Source organism: Tursiops truncatus, chromosome 10 (assembly GCF_011762595.2).
Source record: "Tursiops truncatus isolate mTurTru1 chromosome 10, mTurTru1.mat.Y, whole genome shotgun sequence".
Classification (NCBI taxonomy): Eukaryota; Metazoa; Chordata; class Mammalia; order Artiodactyla; family Delphinidae; genus Tursiops; species Tursiops truncatus.
In genome coordinates, this window is record NC_047043.1 from 28,147,498 (window position 1) to 28,170,280 (window position 22,783).

At 43.0% G+C, this 22,783-nt stretch overlaps 1 protein-coding gene across 2 annotated transcripts in view; it reads left to right on the plus strand.

Annotated features, from left to right (window-relative positions):
* TNFRSF21 (TNF receptor superfamily member 21) overlaps nucleotides 1-22,783 on the plus strand; it is a 64,832-nt gene that overhangs the window by 7,449 nt on the left and 34,600 nt on the right. The window contains exons 1-3 of one of the 2 annotated variants that reach the window (XM_019949914.3): nucleotides 5,814-8,133; nucleotides 11,154-11,805; nucleotides 13,351-13,845. In XM_019949914.3, coding sequence (XP_019805473.1) covers nucleotides 7,900-8,133; nucleotides 11,154-11,805; nucleotides 13,351-13,845 — 1,381 coding nt within the window. In that variant the 5' untranslated portion in view covers nucleotides 5,814-7,899. Of the gene's footprint in view, nucleotides 1-5,813; nucleotides 8,134-11,153; nucleotides 11,806-13,350; nucleotides 13,846-22,783 lie in introns of those variants that run through there. The other variant, XM_019949916.3, reaches the window with a different exon arrangement.

Below are 22,783 nucleotides of genomic sequence, written 5' to 3' on the forward strand. Positions count from 1 at the left end.
GTTCATGGGTTCTGGAATCCAATGAGCAGTGATGGCTTTAAGAGGGCTTTGGCCCTGACAGCCCAGAGGGAAGGAATAGTAATGGCTCTTAATATGAATCATCGATGTTGGTATCGTTAAGCTTCTATTTATCGAGCATGTACCATTGACATTGTGTTGAATACCTTCTACAAATGATCTCAATAAAACCTTCAAGTCCCTGAGGTAGTAGCATTAGTCCCATTTTGTAGGAAATGAGGCTTAGGAGAAGTTATGGTCAAGCAGTTGTCAACTGCCAGAGAGAGAGTTCAGATCTAGGCCGACCTGGCTTCCTACACACTGCCCTTTCTGCCAAGATGTGGGTAGGGCACAAGTAACCTTAATTGACTGGAATTTTGTTTCCCGTTAAAGGAATGCTTTTACCTGAGAGTCGAACATTCTCTTTCCACTGGGTGAGCATTTCTGCTCCACGATGGCATTTGGAAGTTTAGCCCAAAGGGCTGATTATAAACTAAAAGCAACCTATGTGTGTGTGTATTGAAAGGGGAGGGCATGGAGCCATTGGCAAGCATTTTCCTATGATGTGATTCTGACAAGGAATGATGCTATGGTTAAGATGGAAAGATACTCTTGCACATTGAAATGTTATAAATAGGGAAAAGACGCTTTGCTTTCCTGCTCCTTGGGTCATTTTGAAAAATATTTGCTTAGTGAGTAACCGTATGACGTGGGTTCTGCTTAGCATGGCAGTTTAAACTCATCCTGAGAACTTGAGGACCTCTTGGGGTTTTTTCTTTGCTGCCAGCCTGATTATTTGTATAGGATCAATGCATGGGTTTGCCTCATCTGTTATTAGTATTTTCTTTGTTAACTTTTCATTTCAGGTCTCTTAGAAACTGGTTGGGCTCCATGATTTGCGTGGTCTTGTAGGTGATGTGTTTGTGTTTGGTTTATCACGCTTGTAGCGCTCTCCTGAGCAAGGTTTTCATAGATTGTAGGTGCTGAGTAGACTAAAGAAAGGCATAAGGGGAGAAGAAATGTTATCACTGGTTCCAGGAAAGAGGTTGGCATTCTGGTTTCCCAAAGAATCCTTTAGAGACAAGACCATAATCTGATATCAACTTAGATATGGCCAGTTCAGCATAACCAGGGTTAATAGAGGCAAGAGGATGGGAAGGGGGAAAAGTACTCAAAGGCAAATGGTGACAGGTTCCCAGAATAATCTAACTGGGCGTTAGTCACTCCTTGCTCTTCCTTTACTTCTGGACGTCCATGGCTCTTCTCTCTTTGGTTGAAATCTTGTGTACCTGGTCCAGGAGAAATACCAAATCGGACAAGATCTGGGTACGCTTCCCTCCCCATGTGGGATGCTCAGGGCCAGCGTTACTCCATTTCAGCTTCTTAGTGACGACAGACAATGTGCTATTCATCTTTGTGTTTCTGGCTCAGTGCCCTGACACATAGTAGTTAAGCAATAAATGATTGTTGAATGAATTCCAGAAGGATTTTGCTGTAAACTAACTGTTCATTCATTCTAGACAAGTTAGAGGGTAGTGAGAGCTTGATCTCTCTCTCAATACTTTGAGCTACATCTCAAGGGTATTTGAGTTACTAACAAGGAACATTTTATTTATTTATTATTATTATTTTTTAGCCACATTGCACCGCTTGTGGGGTCTAAGTTCTGTGACCAGGGATTGAACCTGGGCCCGGGATTGAACCTGGTCCCTTGGCAGTGAAAGTACGGAGTCCTAACCACTGGACCGCCAGGGAAGCCCCTTCCCAATTCATTCTTATTCTTGGATGTTACACAACCATTCCTGTACGGTTAAAACTAATATGTACGTGCTTGTGCTCTGCGTTTCTTTCTGTAGCTATTTTTCTGTGATCTTACAGGGACATATTTTTCACTCATTTAATAAATATTTATGGTGCATCTGTTAAACATCAGGCGTTGCTAGACTCTGGGTATGTGATGGTAAAAGGCTATTAATGGGTCCTTCCTCTTGAAGTTTATAGTTTATCAGGGAAGACAGAAGGGTTGATATTTAAGGACTAATCTTCTGAAAGAGCAGAAGGGTGAATATTCCAGTAAGAGGGAACAGCACGTGGAAGGGCCCAGAGGTAGGAAAGGGCCCACATGTTCAGAGACTGGAAAGAAGTCCATTGTGGTTAGTGCTCAGCGAATAGAGGCAGAGGGAGCATGGACTGAGGTTGAAGAGGTGGGCAGAGGCCAGACTGTACAAGATCTTTAAAGATATGAATATGTCAAGATATCACTCAGAGTACAGTGGGAAGCAGGGTTATAATATGGCTTTAATTAGATTTTTTTTTTTTAATAGATCACCGTGGCAGTTCTGTGGAAAACGGGTTGGAAAGGAGAAACGTAGATGCAGGAGGCCAGTTGGAACCTGTTGCCATAGTTCAGGGGAAAGATAATGGTTCTGGGGCGGTGGCAGTGAACATGGGGGGCTACCAGTTAGATCTGCAAGAGTTTGAAGAGAGTTTCCTGATGGTGAAATACGAGCGGGCAGGTGCAGTGAAAAGAAAGCAGTCATCAAGGCTGGCTCCCTGGCACCGTGTGGCTTGTGGGATCTTAGTTCCCTGGGGGGCACAGGTGTCGAAACTATGCCCCCTGCAGTGGAAGCTCGGAATCCTAACCACTGGACCGCCAGGGAAATCCCATGACTCTCCGCTTCTTGAATTTAGTCTTTGATGGTCTGATTCCGTTGAAGGGGAGGCTGGGGAAGGAGTGGGTGGGATTGGGGCACCCAAAGTTTGGATGTGAGTTTGAGGTGCTGTGATTTATGTCAGTGCAATCTTCATGCCCGCCAGTTTTTAAGCCCACCTCTTCTCTGGTTGGCTGTGTGTTGAGTCATCCCCCGTGGTTGGACACTTAGGTTATTGTCATTGTTTTCCTACCGCAAGCGAGCAGCAGTAATAGAGTTGTCTCTGTACAGACGAGCTGCTCTTTTCCCTTTTGGGTTGTTCCCAAAAGTGAGGTGCATTTGAAGTGTATTCCCCGAAGTGGAATTGCGGGGTCGCAGGAAATGAATGAACCGTTTTATGGCTCGTGCTGCATGTTGCCAGATTGTCTTTAGAAAGACTACATTCATTAAGAACATCACCAGCAACCTATAAATGTACCTTCTACCCCACAAGCCTGCCAACGTTGAAGTTTCTCATTTTAATTTATTTATGCTGCTTTAATATAGACATATAAAGGTCCTTGGTTGTGCAAATTTACATTTCAGTAGTTGCTGGGGATATCATCAATTTATCCATGGGATAATTTCCCTTGTAATGTTTCTGTCTCAACTATTGAGTGGAATTTGTGTTAACCTCCTTTGCATTAATTCTTTACATTTTTAGTTGTAAGCTTTTATTAGCTATATGTGGCATATATTTTTCCAGTCTACTTTTAATGTTTTTATATTTCGTAATGCAAACATTTCTGTTAATGTTTTTTTTTCTTTTTCTTTCTTTTTCTTTTTTTCAGCCGTGCCGTGCGGCTTGCAGGATCTTAGTTCCCTGACCAGGGATTGAACCCGGGCCACGGCATTGAAAGTGTGGAGTCCTAACCACTGGACTGCCAGGGATTTCCCTCGGTTAATTTCTTAAACCTATTTTCTGAGAGTATCAGAAAATGAGAGTATCTTCTTTTGTGTCTGAGAGTATCTTCTTTTTTGTTGTTGATTTTTGTTTTCATAGTCAGACATTGATCTCTTTTTTTTTTTTAACATCTTTATTGGAATATAATTGCTTTACAATGGTGTGTTAGTTTCTGCTTTATAACAAAGTGAATCACATAAACATATATCCCCATATCTCCTCCCTCTTGCGTCTCCCTCCCACCCTCCCTATCTCACCCCTCCAGGTGGTTACAAAGCACCGAGCTGATCTCCCTGTGCTATGTGGCTGCTTCCCACTAGCTATCTATTTTACGTTTGGTAGTGTATATATGTCCATGCCACTCTCTCACTTCGTCCCAGCTTACCCTTCCCTCTCCCCGTGTCTTCAAGTCCATTCTCCACGTCTGCGTCTTTATTCCTAGACGTCGATCTCCTTACAGATGGGCTAAATCAACTATTGCTATTACTTTAAATTTTATATTTGATCTTTTTAATGTTGGGTTTATTAACCTTTCTGGAATTCAGCATCATGTTGGCGGTGAGAACTACATCAGTGTGTTCTGCAGAATGTTCATACTCCTAGCGTGAGTAAAGGATTTCATGGTCAAATAAGTTTCACCATTTTCTGCAGCCCTCCCTCTGGGCCTCCTGGGGCCATCATCAGGCTGCCATTAATTGTGCCTCTGCAAGACAGGGCTCCAGTCAGGAGCATTTCCTAAACTTTTAGACCAGGGGTTGGTGAACTTTATCTATAAAGAGCTAGATAGTATTTTCGGCCATGTAGACCCTGTGATCTCTGTGGAAACTACTCAACTCTGCCTCTGTACTTTGAAAGCCGGACCTAGGCAATGCCCGGAGGAATGAGTGTGGCTGGGTTCCAAGTAAACTTGATTTGTGGACACCGAAATTTGAATTTCAAATGATTTTTTTCATGTGTCACAAAATTTTATTCTTCTGTTGATATTTTTTCCCCAACTATTAAAAATGTAAAAGCCGGAGTTTGTTCACCGGTGTTGTAGACCCTAGAATCGGGAACCTCTGACTTAACTTCTTCTCCCTTTGTCTCCAGGGTACCTACTAGTAACACATCCTTCCTCCTCTGTGTTTTCTCATTTGCTGTATAGTAAGTTTATCTTCTAAATCTGTTTGGAAACGCCAGTTGGTCCTTGCTTGTCTTTTACCTCTTTGCCATGCGGTCTGTATGTTTTGTTCTGTGTGGGCTCCTAGCCTAGTAGGGTGTGTTTTAGGATTACAGTGTTTTTTGTTTTGTTTTTTAATCTAGAGTCTTTGACACACTTATCAAGAATCGGATATTTTCGTGTTTTTTTTTTTTTTTTTTTGGCCGCACCTCACGGCTTGTGGGATCTTAGTTCCCCACCTAGGGATGATGGAACCCGTGCCCTCTGCAATGAAAGCACGTAGTCCTAACCACTGGACCTCCACGGAACTCCCGTGTTTTGTTTTGTTTTTTAATAAAAAGGAGGCTACATATTTATTCTTTAGTTAGTGTTGTAAAAAAACAGGTATTATTTATTTTTTATTTTTTTATTGAATGAAAGTTTCTTGAAATTCTGTAGCGCTTTACAATTTTCAAAAGTTTCATACACGTGATTCGTATTCATATAATCCCATAGGAACCCTTTTTCCCCCATCCCCGTATTGCTTCTCCCCCTTGCCTCTTTCCACTGGTAACCACTAGTTTGTTCTCTATTGGATATTTGTGTTTTAATTGAGGTGTTTTAAAAAGTTGTCTAATCCCAAGGGACTGAAGCTAAACTAGAGTAAAATGACAGTAGAAGGAGTGATGATTAAAATAACTAACATTCATGGAGAACTTCCTTGGGTCTTGCGTGTTCTACCTGCTTTATGTGTAGTAACAATTAATTGTGAAAACAACCCTAGGATTGTTATCCTATGTATTATTTTTACTGCATTATTATTAAAATTATTTAATTGTATTATTATTATCTCCATTATATTAATGAGGAAATGGAGACACAGGTCAAACCACTTCCATACCCTCCTCCCTCTTCCCTCCCCCCCACCCCCCAGCTCCAAATCAGGATCTGGTAGAGCTGGGCTTGCTCAGATGCTTCAGGCTAAATTAGGTTTTGTTTATACTTTCAGGCTGGCGTTGCTGGCCTGGCTGGTGGTATTAGTTTTGCCTTGGTTTATATGAGGATTCTATAAATTCTTAGTGAGCCCAGAGGCATGTTTCCCCTACACCTTTACCTGTCTTATTTATAAGTTGGCTTCTCCACGTAGGTGGGGTCTTAGCCTATAGAATTAGCCATCGTGATGGATGGAGGGAGATGCGTTTCTGTGGTCCAAGGCCTGAAGGCTGAACACACACTCTTCTGCATTGTAGGTTCCAGGGAAGACAGCATCCGGGTTAGTTCAGTCTTGCCCATTTTTTTCCCTTTTCCCCTGTGTCCCCCGAGCTTGCCTCCTTCCGGTCCTGTTGTCAGCACATTCTAGCCTCAGCATTCTCTAGATCTGCCAGCTTTAACAGCAGTCCCTGCTTTTACCCTAGCAACAGAAGGCTTTTTTATATCAGAGAGGATAGTAGACAGTGCCAGAGCCAACCACATTTATATAACACAACTGAGAACAGGTCTGTCCGTGCTTTGTAGAAGCTTTATCCCTGGTGCCTTTCTCTTTGTACATTCTTTTTCTTTCTTCAAGTCTAGAGAATTCCCAGCAGTCAGTGTCTTGCGATTACAAATTTAATGTGATGCTGAAAATAAAATGGTCAGAACTTCTGGGGGTGTTTCTACCCTGCCTGGTTTTTGCTGTTTGAGCATCTATTAGTATGTCTTATAGTCACCATCTCAGGAATAACTTGGTTCCCTTTTCTTTGTTATCGTAACCACAGTAGCAGAGATTCCTTTTGATGTACTAGTTTTAGGCAGCATTGAACCATTTTCTATAGCAAACTCACAAGTGGTCTTCCTGCTGATCCCTTACGAATAGACCAAAGTTTATCACTGTCTTGAGTTTGCTCATTTTCCATGAAAAGTGATTGGAATTTGATAGGGAACAAGAATGACATAAACACGTTGTACTTATAAACTGCGTGGAATTTTTTCCCCATTTGTTTGAAGGACGACGTCACGGGATAAGAATTGTTGAAGAGAAATAGGCACCAGTATTCTGACATGTGTCAGCACAGCTGGTGCTTCTTGGGTCCATCTCTGTGCCCTAGAGTAGAAGCGATATAACAGGACAGGTGTGATGTGTATCACCAAGGTGAGTGTGGAGGCCTTTATAGCTGGTCGTTTTAGAGCTACCTCTTCCCTCCTTTGAAATTTGCTTTGTCTTGGGTTTTCCCTTTTAATCACTTCATAAGTATTTACAGTGCTCCCATATCCTGTACAGTTCGGGGTGGTACACTGATATTTGCTCATTTAACCATGATTGGTGGTGAAATAAGTGTCCTAAGTACATGAAATATTTCCAATAACTAAAGTTGAAGCTAAGATGGGACATAGGTGACTTGCGGAGAATAATCTCATTACACTGCTTATAATTCCAAGCACCAAGTTAGTGTAATCTTTTTATGAAATGAAGGGGAGGTATTTTAAATTCTTCGTTACATTTGCTTGTCATCTTAAGCACCACACAAAGCATAATTCTTATAAGCCAGTTTTGGTTCTGTTAAAACAGAGTGATATCCTCAGGGGCTTTGGAGGCGAAACTATTTGCCTTTCCACCGAAAGGTGCCAACCTGCTTTATCTCTTGAGTGATGATGGCTACGTGGTGGAGGCATTTTGGTTTTCTCTCACTTGCCTTTATATCCATGCTCATGCCCAGCAACCTCTTCCATCCCCACCTTCTACTTTGCTGCTTCTAATTACTTACGGTCTGCAAAGCCATTCATTCATTTAGCCAACAAACCCTCGCCAGTTACACCACACATTGGGTACTGTCCTCAAGGACTTGGAGAGCATCAGAATGTAACAGAGTCTATTCTTATCCTCATGGAGCTTGTGGTCCAGAGGGGAAGACAACACTAAGCAGATGAATGTGTAACTACAAAATAAAGGTAGTCGTATAGGAAAAACAGGGATGAGGGGATGGATAAACAACAAGGTCTTACTGCATAGCACAGGAAACTGTATTCAATATCCTGTGATAAACCATACTGGAAAAGAATATGGAAAAGGATGTATATATATGTATAACTGAGTCACTTTGCTGGACAGCAGAAATTAACACAACACAATATAGTAAGTCAACTATATTTCAATAAAATAAATTTAAAAAAACATTTATTAGCCTAAAAAAATGTATATGAGGGGAGAATATGAGACCAGTTTTAAGTTGGGGAGGGGAGGGCAGGGATGGCATTTCCAAGTAAGCCCTAACTCTGGTAAAGGTTTTGCATTCCATCGTAAGTCATGTGGGGAGCCATTGAGAGTTTTAAGCAGGGGGTGGAAGGATCAGATTTGGCGTGTCCGTTGGAACGGGTGTCAAGAAAGGAAGCCACGAACTCCATACTCTGCTGGACTCTCCGAGGAGGTATGAGTGTTTCTGGTCCCTGAATTTTTTGACATTTCTTTTGACGGCTGAGCACAGGTATTGGCAGGCTTCTTTTTTTTTTTTCTTTTCTTTCCTGTAAAGAGCCAGATAGTACATACTTTAAGTTTGCAGCCATATGGTCTCTATTGCAACTCTCCAACTCTGCCGTGAATAACATGAAAGCAGCCATAGACAGTACCTGAATGAATGCCGAGGTTCCCATAACACTCATTTACAGGAACAGGGGGCATGTAGCTTGCTGACCCTCGGCTCAGAGGATCCTTTGTTTATCATTTCCATGATCTTCGTCACAGGTGGTTGAGCAAGGAAGGAAATGCAATCTATGTGGTTGACCCTGGCCTCGGGCTGCTTATAATCATTATGGGAAGATAAGTATATACACTGAGGAAGCCGTCAACTAACATTACAAGGCAATATGTCGTTAGGCACCAACATGATGAACAGAGGAAACAGGAAATGTGTTGAAGAATTTGCTCATCGGCTTGGCATCTGGGTGTCTAGGAATGGTTGTAAAGGCCTCATAGAGAAGGTGGAACTTGATAAACAATCACAGACACCTTGAAGAGGTTAGAGTTGAATACAACCTAGTCCAACCTGATAATTTTACAAGCATGTAAAACCGGGTCCGATTGATCTTAAGGCAGAGTCTGGACAAGAACACAAGTCCTCCGTTCTCTCAATCTTTGCCCAGGTATTCTTTGTATTTCAGGTCTGGTGCTCTCGTAGGCTGAAAATACGTATCTAGTAAATTCATAGTAATAAAGAGGGGAAGGAGTGAGAGGTTCCTAGTTTTTTGGTCCTTGAAGAAAGGGGTTCTCGAAAGACTGAGGGCAGCATAGTTGTAGCTGTCGTTTGGGATGAGAAGGAAAGAAGAGGGAAACTGGGGTGTTGTGTGGGAAGGGAAGGAGGTGAATACGGATTATAGAAAGACACATGCGTACACTGACACATGGACAGAGAAGCAGTCTACGTGTCCTTAGTAGGAAGTATCTCTATTCTTTACCACGCGCATGTTCAAAGGTATAGCCATACGGTTGAAGAGAGCTTGACCGTTACAGAGAAGGAAGTACCTATGTGTTCAGACAGGGAAAGATTTGGGTGATGCAGTATTAGAAGGTGAACAAAAGCAAGTCACAGAATAGTGGGTATGGCCTGTCCCCTTTCTATACGTAAACCAAACCCAAACCCAAAGTAGCTGAACTGGCCAGCTGAAAGCATGTATGTGTGTTTTATGTGTAAATGCTCAGGAATGGTGCACACCAGAATGAACAGTGCGTTTCTCTGGGGAATGGGTGGATTTGAGCAAAGACTTAAACATTTCACTCTATTTCATAATTATTAAAATTGTGACAAGAATGTTTATTTTTGTTATAAAAAGAATCATGAAAAAAGAGTAATATTAAAACAGTAAAAAGTGCCAGGTTGGGTGAGAGGCAGAGGGAAGGGCTCTGACCGTGGGACTGAGCTGTCTCAGAATCATAGGTGATTAGAGCCCCAGGAGGCCTGTCGTGGTTCAGGGGGTCTAAAACTTAGTTGGGGATGAGAATCACTTGGAAAGCTTAACAAGCAAACCAAACCAAAGCAAAACAGATTCCTGGCCACACTGCAGAGCCACATGATACCAGGTGATGGGCTGGGGATGTGGACTTTTAAAAAACTTCTCAGGTAATTTTGATGCTGCGTTTGAGGCCCGAGTCTTTGTCTGAAGCTCTGATTTAGTTTCCCTGCCTCTGTATCAAGGAGAGAAGTAAGGATCTTGATCAGGGAGAGCCAGCTTCAGGTTTTCTGGCTCCTGTTCTCCTGAACTTTTCTCAGTGACTGTGTCTCTCGATTCAGGTGTTTTCCCTAACATCAGATTTTCGGTATCATCTAAATTTGTCTTTACATTTTATAGGGAACATTCTTAAATACTGTTTTGTTTTGTTTTTTAAAATAATTTATTTATTTTTGGCTGCATGGGGTCTTCGTTGCTACGTGTGCGCTTTCCCTAGTTGTGGCAAGCGGGCTGCACTTTGTTGCGGTACATGGGCTTCTCATTGCGGTGGCTTATTCTTGTTGCGGAGCACGGGTTCTAGGCGCGCGGGCTTCAGTAGTTGCAGCACAAGAGCTCAGTAGTTGTGGCGCGCAGGCTCAGTAGTTGTGTCCACGGGCTTAGTTGCTCCGCGCCGTGTGGGATCTTCCCAGACCAGGGCTCAAACCCGTGTCCCCTGCATTGGCAGGCAGATTCTTAACCACTGTGCCACCAGGGAAGTCCCTTAAATACTGTTTTTGAACTTGACTGTCCTCCTCCCCAAGCTTTGTGCTTGGGCTCCTAGGCGGCTGCAGGTTGACTGTGGCCTTCGGAGGCTCAACAAACAGGATGTGCATCTAAAAACATTAATTCTGTTATTTAAAGCTCGTTAAGAATGCCAAGGGCCTGCCTCTGTTTTACAAAATACAAACAAAAAACATTTACCTTTGTCTATTGGTCAACTCCAACCGGGTCACCTGTTAGGGAAGTAGCAGCTCAAATATTTGCCGCGCTGCTTCTCAGCTGACTTGTCCTGGGATCAAGAAATGGCCACGCAACCTCTGGGTCATAGAAGGAGGACACTATTCAGCAAGTTATTTTCCTCTTGCATTAGGATTTTGACTTCTGTGTAGCGTTTTTAATGCGAGTCCCAAAGTGCTTTCACATTCATATTCTCCATTGATTTTACAATCAGTTCGAGAGGTACTGTCAACTTCATTTTACAGATGGAAGAAAAGGAAGCTGAGGCAAAGGTCAGGCAACAAAACCAAAGCTTCACAGCCAGGAGATCAGGCCCCCATACGGAACTGGAGTCTGTTTCTCTCTCTGTTATGTTGCAGCCGCAGTGTTAAAAGGGTACAGAACGGGTCAGACCTTTCATGGGAATGATGATGATGGTGGGGTTGGGATTCTTCCAACCTTTCTCCTCCTCTTCCCGTGTAACACCTTCTTGGTTTTTGTCCCCCCACCTGCTTTTTCCTTCTTTCAGCTTGGATTCCTCAGTACCACCAGGGCTCAGCCGGAACAGAAGGCCCCAAGTCTCATTGGCAAATACCACCATGTCGACCGTGTCACCGGCCAGGTGCTTACCTGCGACAAGTGTCCGGCAGGAACCTATGTGTCTGAGCACTGTACCAACACAAGCCTGCGTGTCTGCAGCAGCTGCCCCACGGGGACCTTTACCAGACACGAGAACGGCATTGAGAAATGCCACGAGTGTAGTCAGCCGTGCCCCCGGCCGATGATTGAGAAATTACCTTGTGCTGCCTTGACTGACCGAGAATGCACTTGCCCACCTGGCATGTTCCAGTCAAATGCTACCTGCGCCCCCCACACGGTGTGCCCTGTGGGTTGGGGGGTGCGGAAGAAGGGGACGGAGACGGAGGACGTGCGGTGTAAGCAGTGTGCTCGGGGGACCTTCTCTGATGTGCCTTCCAGTGTGATGAGATGCAGAGCGTACACAGACTGTCTGAGTCAGAACCTGGTGGTGATCAGGCTGGGGACCAAGGAGGCAGACAACGTCTGTGGCACGCTCCCGCCCCTCTCCAGCACCACCCCTTCTTCCCCTGGCACCATCAGCCTTTCCCGCCCTGAGCACGTGGAACCCCACGAAGTCCCTTCCTCCACTTATGTTCCCAAAGGTAACTTAACCTCATGAGTTATGTATGTGAGGAAGGCTTTGTGCCCCGTGGAGGTACCGAGAATGGGCTTGGACCCAGGATATTTTCTCCATCTGGTCTATTCCAAAGTCACCCCTTGAAGAAAGGGCTTGCGTTTTGTGGCTATTTAAAGTCTAGCTTCTTTGGACCTGTTAGAAACATTGAGACTCAGAAGTTATCTATTGGGGGGAGCAAGTATCTGAGAACTAGGTGACATCAAGCTAGAAAATAAAAACTGAGAGAAACGAGGTCAGCGTGTGGCCTTATGGAAGTCACTGAACTTCTCCAGGCCTTGGCTGCAAACTTGTCAATCGTATGACACCATAAATGAGTGATTTAGCTGTTTTAAGGTCCCTTCTAGATGAAAGGTTTTCCAACACCCAGTCAATGCTGGGGAGACACAGCCTGAAGGTCAGAAGGAGGAGGGGAGAAAAATACCATGACATCTGGAAGGGAGGGATGAATGTTGGATCTGAGGTGGGCCAGAAAAGGAAAGTAAGGCAGAAGCTTCAGGAAACAAGCACATCCGTGTCACATTGAAGGTAACTAGTGTTCACATCTAGAAAAGAATTTCTTTTTTTCAAAGGACTTTATGTCCTCCATCAAGTGTATCCCAGTTTTCCTCAGAACTCATTTTGAACCTCAGGCAAGAATAACATTGTTCTTATTTTCATGTCCTTTTTGATTAAATTTAATTTTCATGAGATGACAGCCAGTGTGAGCTGTGCTTTCCAGCAGACTCTCACGTGTGGTTACGTTTGACCTTCCTGATGACTCCATAAGGAGGGCCTTCTCACAACCGCCAGTTGAAATGAAGAAACAACCTCAGAGAGATCCCATGACCTGCCCAGGTTTCCTCAGGGGTTGATTCAGGCCAGGTCCTGTCTCTTGGGACTCAAATTCCCAGGCTTTCACTCCTTAATAGAGAATGCTTGTGGAAGCTTCTCCGAAAGCAGTCCACCGAGCTGCCTGCCCAAATCTTGTTCCTCTTATCACCAGCACATACTAAGCAGGTCCTGCCTGATTTTACTCACTGACCTGTCTCACCGAACCTTTCACTAGTCAGACTTAGATTGGAGTTCGAGCTCTTTTCTTTATTTTAGTCATATTCTCCACTTTACCACTGCACCGTGAAATAGCCAACTGGTGGGAGAGTAGCAATAACGAAACTAAAGGACAAAGGAATTCAGTTGGAACTAGTTTTCTGAATAATCAAAACAATTAAGGGTTGACTCAGTATGTGCAGCACAGGAGAAGCTGCTATGAAGCTCAGACACTGGATCCCTGAGGATGCCCTTGGTTTTGACATGAGGAAGTGAGTTTAGCTGTTAAGCTGAGTTTTTACCTTCTCCATAAAGGTGCTGTCAGGGTCTTTATGAAAATGTACAATGCTGTTTATTCTTAAGCTCCAAAGGTCGTCTTTTCTTGGATTATCTGGCCTGGTTTGGAGATGTTTAGGAAGAGGAGGGAATGTATAGAGCCCCACATATAGAAAAGCTCTTCCCCCCTCCTTACTCTTTTTTCTAGGCGTGAACTCAACAGAATCCAACTCTTCTGCCTCTGTTAGACCAAAGGTGCCGAGTGGCATCCAGGAAGGGACAGTCCCTGAGAACACAAGCTCAGCGAAGGGGGAGGAAGGTACGAACAAGACCCTCCCAAACCTCCAGGTAGTCAACCACCAGCAAGGCCCCCACCACAGACACATCCTGAAGCTGCTGCCGTCCATGGAGGCCACCGGGGGCGAGAAGTCCAGCACGCCCATCAAAGGCCTCAAGAGGGGCCATCCCAGGCAGAACCCACACAAGCACTTTGACATCAATGAGCATCTGCCTTGGATGATCGTGCTTTTCCTGCTGCTGGTGCTTGTGGTGATAGTGGTGTGCAGCATCCGGAAAAGCTCGAGGACGCTGAAGAAGGGGCCCCGGCAGGATCCCAGCACCATTGTGGAAAAGGCGGGGCTCAAGAAATCCATGGCCCCCACCCAGAACCGGGAGAAGTGGGTCTACTACTGCAATGGCCACGGTAAGCCTCCCACCTTTCCCCCTTGCTTCCAGATCCCCCGCCTCTCCCTGCCTAGTCCCTGTGGGCGGAAGGAATGGGAAATGCAACGTTTCTGGAATCTCCTTTGAATACCAAGTGCTGTTGGATCTCAGTCGTGTTCCGAAAAAGGAGGTGGTCAGCATTCGACATAATAACGTTCAGAGAGAAGAACTCCTCTGTCACCTGTCCCCATGGCACAGTTAGAGGACAGTGTTTTGGCATCAGAGACGTGAGAGTGACCTTTAGGGACTTTGTTCAACCTCATCATTTAACAAGGGAGGGAATCAAGTTCAGAGAGGTTTGGCTGCGTTGACCCAGGGGAGTCTTTTGTTCGGGACAGATGGGACTGAATCCATGTCTCCTGACTTTGGAGCCCTTGCGTCTTCACAGGGGACTGCTCAGAAAATTGAGGGAGGAAAAAAACAACTTGTCTTAAATTTGCCTTGTTGAATTTGAGCCTTGCTTTTAGGTTCCTATCACTTTTCTCACATGTACTTTTTCCCCCTTATATTTTTAGGATCGCATTTCTATCAGGAAGATCGAAAGGTCTTTTGGGTTTTAGACACTCAAAGCTTAGTATATCGGTTATCATCTGAGGCTGGGCCCTGTATCTTTTTCCTAGTTGTCAGTGTGTGCAGATATAGGCTGGAATATTTCATTTCTTCCTCTTTTGAGGGCAAAAAGTAGCTTATAGAACTTGTCCTAGCAGCTAAGTGTCATCTGAAGACTACAGTTTTCAGACTGTGGCAGTAACTTCCGTTTCTTTAATATTAAATGATATTTCAGCTCAAAGTTTTGATAATCCCATTTGGGATCGTTTTCCTTAAAGATAAAGGGGTGGGCTTCCCTGGTTGCACAGTGTTTGAGAGTCCGCCTGCCGATGCAGGGGACGCGGGTTCGTGCCCCGGTCTGGGAAGATCCCACATGCCGCGGAGCGGCTGGGCCCGTGAGCCATGGCCGCTGAGCCTGCGCGTCCGGAGCCTGTGCTCCGCAACGGGAGAGGCCACAGCAGTGAGAAGCCCACGTACCGCAAAACAAACAAACAAAAAACAAACCAAAAAAAAGGTAAAGGGGTAAGCTTAACTTCCTAAAAGGTGGTTTGGCCTTTTGTATTGAGTCTTAAAAATGTTTATACTCTTTGGCCCAGCAATTCTATTTTTGTGAATCTATCATAAAGATATAAACCAGAAATATTAAAAAAAAAATTTAAGCACAAAGATCTTGAACTTTTAATTCAGCATTATTTATAATAAGTAAAAACTGGAAATACTCAAAGGGCTGGTTTTAGGGAAATGGCTATGTAAATTATGGCATATCTATATAGTAGAATATTATGTTGACACTGAAGATTTTATTATGAAGTTTTTTACTTTTTACCCATGACATAGGAAAATGTTTATACTAGGTTAAAGAATGGGAAAAAAAAAAGCTCCCCACTACACACTTTATAGAATATTATCCTAGTTCTCTTAAAATTTGGGAATAAAGACTGAAGGAAATATGCCAAAATGACGATGTTTCTTCCAGTTTGGTGGGATTTGGTGAGATTTATGTGGATTTTTTTCCTTCTTTATTAGTTTTCTGTCTTTTCCCCAAATTTTCTGTGATAAGTACATGCTACTTTTGTAATCAGAAATGTAGAGAAAGTTTAAAAGAACAACTCATTTTGCTTCTTTTTGCTAATTTATATGAACGATCGAACCAAGTGAAAGTCAGACTGGGGTGAACCTCCGACTTGGGATGAGCCTATACAGACTTGAATAAAACAACCCTTTGCAGGCAACCATCTGGGCAAGGGAGGCTCCAATTCTTCCTCCTTTTTAATAAAAAATTTTTATTTGGATATAATCTCAAACGTATGGAAAAATTACCAAAATAGTACAAAGAATATCTATATACCTGTGCCCAGATTGACCTATTGTTAACATTTTGCCCTTTTGCATTATCATTTGCTCTCTTTTTATAAAAATATAAATTTTATATTATAAAATGTGCCATGTAGAATAATCTACGTTATATATAATGTTATATAATGTTCCATAGTACACAATATATAGCATGTATATGCACATATATACAGACATAAAATAATTTTTCTGAACCATTTTATGACCATTTATGCCTAGATTCTTCAGTATGTATTTCCTAACAATAAGGATATTCTCTTAAAAAACCAGCACAGTTTTCAACTTCAGTAAATGTAACATGGATGCAGTATTTTAATTTGCTGTCCATATTCCATAGTTGTCAGTTGACCCAGTAAGGCCCTTGATAAACAGCATACTTTTTCCTCTGGTATAGGGTCCTGCCTAGGATCCTATACTTCATTAAACTGTCCTTTAAGGTGGCCAGGCAGAACACTTGTTCTAATATATCTAATTAGCAGAAAACAATGTTCACATTGTGCTTAATTATGTAAATATTTGGAACTCTCCTCTCATTATTCATTTTATTTTTTAATAAATTTATTTATTTATTTATTTTATTTTTGGCTGCGTGAGTCTTCGTGGCTGCACGCGGGCTTTCTCTAGTTGTGGCGAGCCAGGACTACTCTTCGTTGCGGTGTGCGGGCTTCTCACTGTGGTGTCTTCTCCTGTTGCAGAGCACGGGCTCCAGGCACACAGGCTTTAGTATTTGCAGCACGCGGGCTCAGTAGTTGTGGCTTGAGGGCTCTAGACCACAGGCTCAGTAGCTGTGGCGCGCACGGGCTTAGGTGCCTCAGGGCACGTGGGATCTTCCCGGACCAGGGATCGAACCCGTGTCCCCTGCATTGGCAGGCGGATTCTTAACCACTGCGCCACCAGGGAAGCCCTCACTTTATTAAAGAAACGACTCCATTGCTTTAGTAGCTGGATTTATAGATTAGATTATGGTCAGCTATAGTTCTAAACTCTCTTGCAGTGCAGTTTTCGGAATTCTTGAGAACACAGGGAATTGTAGAAGTAAATCTGGTCCAGCAGCAGAAAGCAATTTAATACCATGATCTTAGGCATTCTTATGGCCACTGCAACCTTGTAAACTACTATGTCTGTGTCCTTGAAGCAATCCTATTTTGTAGAAGGAATGGAAGTGCTAAATTAAACAAAACCTGAGCATACCTTCCGAGAAAGCAGTATTTCAGCAATACACTTCTCCAACTAAATCGCAGTCGTCTCGCTCAGATGTTATTATCTCTTCCAGTAGTTGAACCTTTTTCCCCGGGATTTTGCATTGGGAAGTTTATGTTTAAGGTGTTTTTTTAAGGAAGGTCTGTTTCCAAATTGCTATTCTCAAAGGTACACCCAGGTAAAATCCAATAACAAAGAGAGGTTCTGTTTCAGAAAAACCATTCCAGGTGCTCAGAGAGGCCTCTGGAAACAATACCGTGTTGATCTGATTGCAGTGAGTTCTGGGCAGCAGATAATCCTGTATAATAAGATCGTTTTCTGGTCCTTGTCCATTTCACACTGAATTGTTCAAGAGGAGGAGGGTGGGGATAAAATCGCCTAGTCCTGTGTATTCTGTATAAGAGGTCGTGTAGGACCTCACTTAACCCTTACCCGCCTTAAGCAGATGGTGCCGTGCTCCTGAATGCCTTGTAGACCCCCAGCACTGTGAAGCCAGCCCAGTGGTTCCCATCTTTCTCACCAACAAGAACCTCTTTTGGTTCCACTCATCCCTCTCTTCCGTGGGTTTACGGTTTTAAAGTTGAACTCCACAAAACTGCCTCCCTACTTCCATGGAATCCTAGTGTTGGAAACACATGACGAGACCTTATGTGGCCAGGAGGATGGGAGACTGAGGGGCTGTGGCATTTTGTATGTTTCCTTCCTTTCTGGAGTCATAGCAATTTTCTGTTGGTAGATTGGGACTGTACTGTGGTTTCTTGTAATATGTCCTTTTCAGCAGCAGGAATTGAATGTCCATTCAGAATTTATTTAAGAGTTTATTACTAGGTCCAAGTATCATCAAGATGTAAGTCTGTTGTTAATGCTTAATGTGCCATGTTTTTGTCTTTTTCTTTTTGGCTACATTGGGTCTTTGTTGCTGCGCGCAGGCTTTCTCTAGTTGCGGCAAGCAGGGGCTACTCTTTGTTGCAGTGCGCGGGCTTCTCATTGTGGTGGCTTCTCTTGTTGGAAGCACGGGCTGTAGGCGTGTGGGCTTCGGTAGTTGTGACCCACGGGCTCTGTAGTTGTGGCTTGCAGGCTCTAGAGCGCAGGCTCAGTAGTTGTGACACACAGGCTTAGTTGCTCTGAGGCATGTGAGATCTTCCCGGACCAGGGCTCAAACCCATGTCCCCTGCGTTGGCAGGAAGGCTCCTAACTATTGTGCCACCAGGGAAGTCCCTTTTTGTCGTTTTTAAAAATTTTAGTTCTTTTGATAACATAACCCAAGCATAATGGGGCAAGTGGGGGTCCAAATTGTTCAACTTAAAGATTAATGTGGGTTCATGTTATTTGGGAAGTTACATGGAAAACAATATTTTTTTTGTCTGATCGCTTTGGAAACAAAAAGCACCAAAGTAAGGAGAGTGACACTTAGCGTGTACGCACTGGCCGTCCATTGCACTGAGAAAGTCTCAAGTGATCTTAAAACAGTCACCTCATTCACTTCGTTAGGATTATGGATCATACAGAGCAGTGTGGTCCTGTCCCAGTTAAGGACAGAGATGGCTTGAGAACGGGAGCCAGTGCCATTCTCTCGGTGCCGTTTCTAATATGGGTCCTTGCTATTGACTTTCCTTCCTTTGTTCCTCTCCTCCCTTCTGCCTTCCCCACTTCTCTCTCTTCCTATTTGTGACCTGTAACTATTTGTGATGAGTATGAAGTTGGGTTCCCAGCAGCCCCGTTGCCCTTGGGATTTTGAGGGGAAGTTTGGAGAGCAGGTGAGGCGTGGAAATTGCCCTGAAATACTTGCGGAGGAGGTTCTGGATAGTGAGAAAGGGAGCAAAAAACGGACAACGTCTCTCTTCAGTCACATTCCCTTTTTCTTCCAGACTTCAGGCTATGAAGAAAAATGAGGGGAAAAAAGGGTGAGAGACAAAGGAATTGGACTTACCTTGTTTAAACTGCACTTAGTTCCTGATGGGCACATTCATAGTCCTGGATCTTAGGGAGATCGGAAGCATTTGACGGGGACAGTAATCCTTCCCTGTGTAGTTTCTTAAAGCGCGTGTTATATAAAGACAGCGTCTCCTTTCAGTGGACTGCAGGAGGGATTGTGAAGGTAGCTGGTGGATGTTTTCTCAAGCAGACCGTTTTGTACCTGCAGCAGCAGCAAAAAGGCAAAGGGCTCATTCTGTAGAACGAGATACTAAGATGCTATTTCTTTTTTTAAAATTTTTAAATTAAAAAATTTTTTAAATTGGAGTATAGTTGATTTACAATGTTTTGTTAGTTTCTGGTACAGCAAAGTGATTTGGTTATATCTATCTATCTATCTATCTACCTATCTATCTATATTCTTTCTTAGATTCTTTTCCATTATAGGTTATTATAAGGTATTGAATATAGTTCCCTGTGCTATACATTAGGTCCTATAGTAGTCTGTATCTGTTAAACCCAAACTCCTAATTTATCCCTCCCTCACCCTTTCCCCTTCGGTAACCATAACTTTGTTTTCTATGTCTGTGAGTCTGTTTCTGTTTCATAAATAAGTTCATTAGTTCATTTGTATCATTTTTTTAGATTTCACATGTAAGTGATATTATACAGTATTTGTCTTTCTCTGTGTGACTTTCTTCACTTAGTATGAGCATCTCTAGGTCCATCCATGTTTTTGCATAACTTTGACGTCCCAATCTGTACCTAAAGACTGTTCTTAGGGAAAACAATGCTGCTTAAGGAACAGGACAGAACTGGCCTAGTGCACTTACTTAAAAGGTTCAGATATTGTCCTGGCACTGAGCTCTATTTTAGATCTTGAGTTTCTGGTAATATATTTTTTATTTCTTCCATCCTTTCCCCCATCCACAACTCACTGCTCAAGCAAAGCAAAACAGGACATCATCCTGCCTTACCCAGCAAACAAGCAGATGCACATCCCCTCCCATCTCTGTGGTCTTTAGGTTTTACTCAGTAACGACCATGTTCTCAGTTCTGGGTCCCTACAAATCCCAACAATAGGCTGAGAATAAATGCTTCCTTTCCTCCCAGAATTCTGGTTCCTTACGAATCCCAGCAATAGGCTGAGAAAAACTGCTTCCTTCTTTAGGATTGGCCCCGTGTGGGAGAAGCGGTTATTATTGGGGCTTATGAAGGAAAACCATCCCTCAGTTTTGCAATTCTGCAGACTTCATCCTCTTTCGAGGGGAAGCAGGAAGATGCCATGGAATTGTAAGAGCGGAATTGTGATTGTGTGTCTCTTATAAATATTTCCCCGAAGTTGCAGGGGTTGGTTAGGAACAGATGCTGAGTAACTGACATCTGTGCCTTGGATGCATTGGAACAACATCAATATACTCTTCAGTCAGGTTTCAGGAATGACATAACATTTTGCCTGAATTATTAAAACCACTATAAGCAGTGTTGAGAAATGAAGAACGAATGAAGTGCATTAGGAATTCAATAATAAGTACTTTTCCACTTTACATTTTTCTAAAGTGAGATTAGGGAGTGTTTGCTACCACCCACATAGGCAAGATCTTGAGGTGATTTTGGGGTGCAAAAGATGGAATAAACCGTGACTTACTAATATAATTTTCTAACCTTATAAGAAAGGTTTCTGCTACCATTAAGTTTTCATTGTCTACTTTTCTTTAACAAAGACTTGTATCGTGCTTACTGAATGCCATATCCTGTTCTAAGCATTTTTTATAAATATTAACTTAATTTTTTTAACCATATGAGGTAGGCCACTATCATTGCCATTTTACAGGTGGGAAAACTCAGGTACAGAGAATCACTTGCCCGAGGTCGCACAGCTACAAAAGGGCAGTGCTAGGCTTTAAACCCAGGCACTGATCTGACTCTGGACACTGCCCCTTGATTCTTAGAATCTGGATTTATTTTTCTGGTTCTTGGAATCTGGATTTTAATTTTTCCAATGTTAGAAATTTCTAGTTTCTATGGTTGATTTTTTAAAATTGTGCTCAATCAAGAAAAATTTATTTCCCTTAGCAAAACCCAGCTTGTTCTGAAATAAAACAAATGAAAAATTGTCACCCATGATGAGTTTTCCTCCATAGAAGTCACCCCGATTTCCTACTTTTCACTGTTTTCTTGGATTGCTTGAAATGGAAAAATTCTAAAGCCAGATACCCAATGGCTGAAGGCTCTGAGGGCTGTTTGAAAACATAAAGGCTGTTTCAGATAAGTCAGAGGTGATGGAGTCATGCTAATTGGAACTCACATCTGTTGAACTTGGTGGTAGTTTTCTCAGCCCCAGGCAGCAGCAGCTGCAACCGAAGAAACCCTCCTCCCTTTGCCAAAAGGCTCCTGGACTCCAAATTCTAGACAGTCATCCTGTCTGTCAGCCCAAATTTCCTACGGGAAGTAGACTTGAAGTGTAAACACCGGGAAGCCGGGCTGAAGGGAGCAGATTATTCCAGTTAAGAGGTTGCTGTGCCCTTGCTCTGCCCCAGGGCCGCAGTCATTTTCTGGAAGCAGGCAGGAACAGGCGGGCTGGTCTCCATCCCGCGCTCCCCAACCCCGGTCTTTGCCACCTTTGCTTCCGGTAATGCTACTTCCAGCCGACGGCACCTTTCGGTTGAACCTCTAAGATGTTTGAGAATTATAAAGCACTCACAACCACTGCAGTAGAAAAGCCTCTTATTGCGACAGCCTCAAAGCATTATCTCGTGCACAGAGTCTAGAGTCTGTCATACAGAGTGAAGTAAGTCAGAAAGAGAGAGACAAATACCGTATGCTAACACATATATATGGAATTTAAGAAAAAAAAATGTCACGAAGAACCTAGGGGTAAGACAGGAATAAAGACGCAGACCTACTAGAGAATGGACTTGAGGCTATGGGGAGGGGGAAGGGAAAGCTGTGACAAAGCAAGAGAGTGGCATGGACATATATACACTACCAAACGTAAGGTAGATAGCTAGTGGGAAGCAGCCGCATAGCACAGGGAGATCAGCTCGGTGCTTTGTGACCCCCTGGAGGGGTGGGATAGGGATGGTGGGAGGGAGGGAGACGCAAGAGGGAAGAGATATGGGAACATATGTATATGTATAACTGATTCACTTTGTTATAAAGCAGAAACTAACACACCATTGTAAAGCAATTATACTCCAATAAAGATGTAAAAAAATAAAAATAAAGCACTAAAAAAAAAAAAAGAAAGAAAGGTGTGGCCTTTGCCCTTGGAAGGCTGTTGTCCTCCCCAGGCCCACCCACCAATGGCTTCTTCCTCTAGGTTTTAGAGGACAGGTGTTTATGTTTTAAATGTATATTTTTTTCTCTAATTTATCGAACAGCTTTTGAATTTAAGTTGTTTAGGATACTGAAAAACACATAAGCATTTTCCCCACGTAGGGCTAAAATACAAGTAGAAAAGAAAATCCTTACAAATGAGTGTCCTTGAATCAACCTGGTCAGGTATTATGTAAGCAGATTTTGCAGAGAAGGAGGAATTTCTCTAATTCTGTTGATTGTTCTTCACGAGTAATTGGTCGTTACCCTTGCAGCGTATGAACAGAATTTGACGTATTAGGTTGTTGATGGTATGTCAGATTGTAAAAATTAGGCGAGTTCAAGTTTATAAATTAAAAAAATAATAGTTCTCACTATATTTCGTCAAATCTAAGACGCACCATTATTTTATACACCACTAAGGAAAAAAGCACACTGCAACCAAGCTACGGAAAGGCATTGGTTAAAAACATATATATCACTTATACGTGGAATCTAAAACGCTGATACAAATGAACTTATCTACAAAACAATTAGACTCACAGATTTGGAGAACAAATTTGTGGTTACCAAAGGGGGAA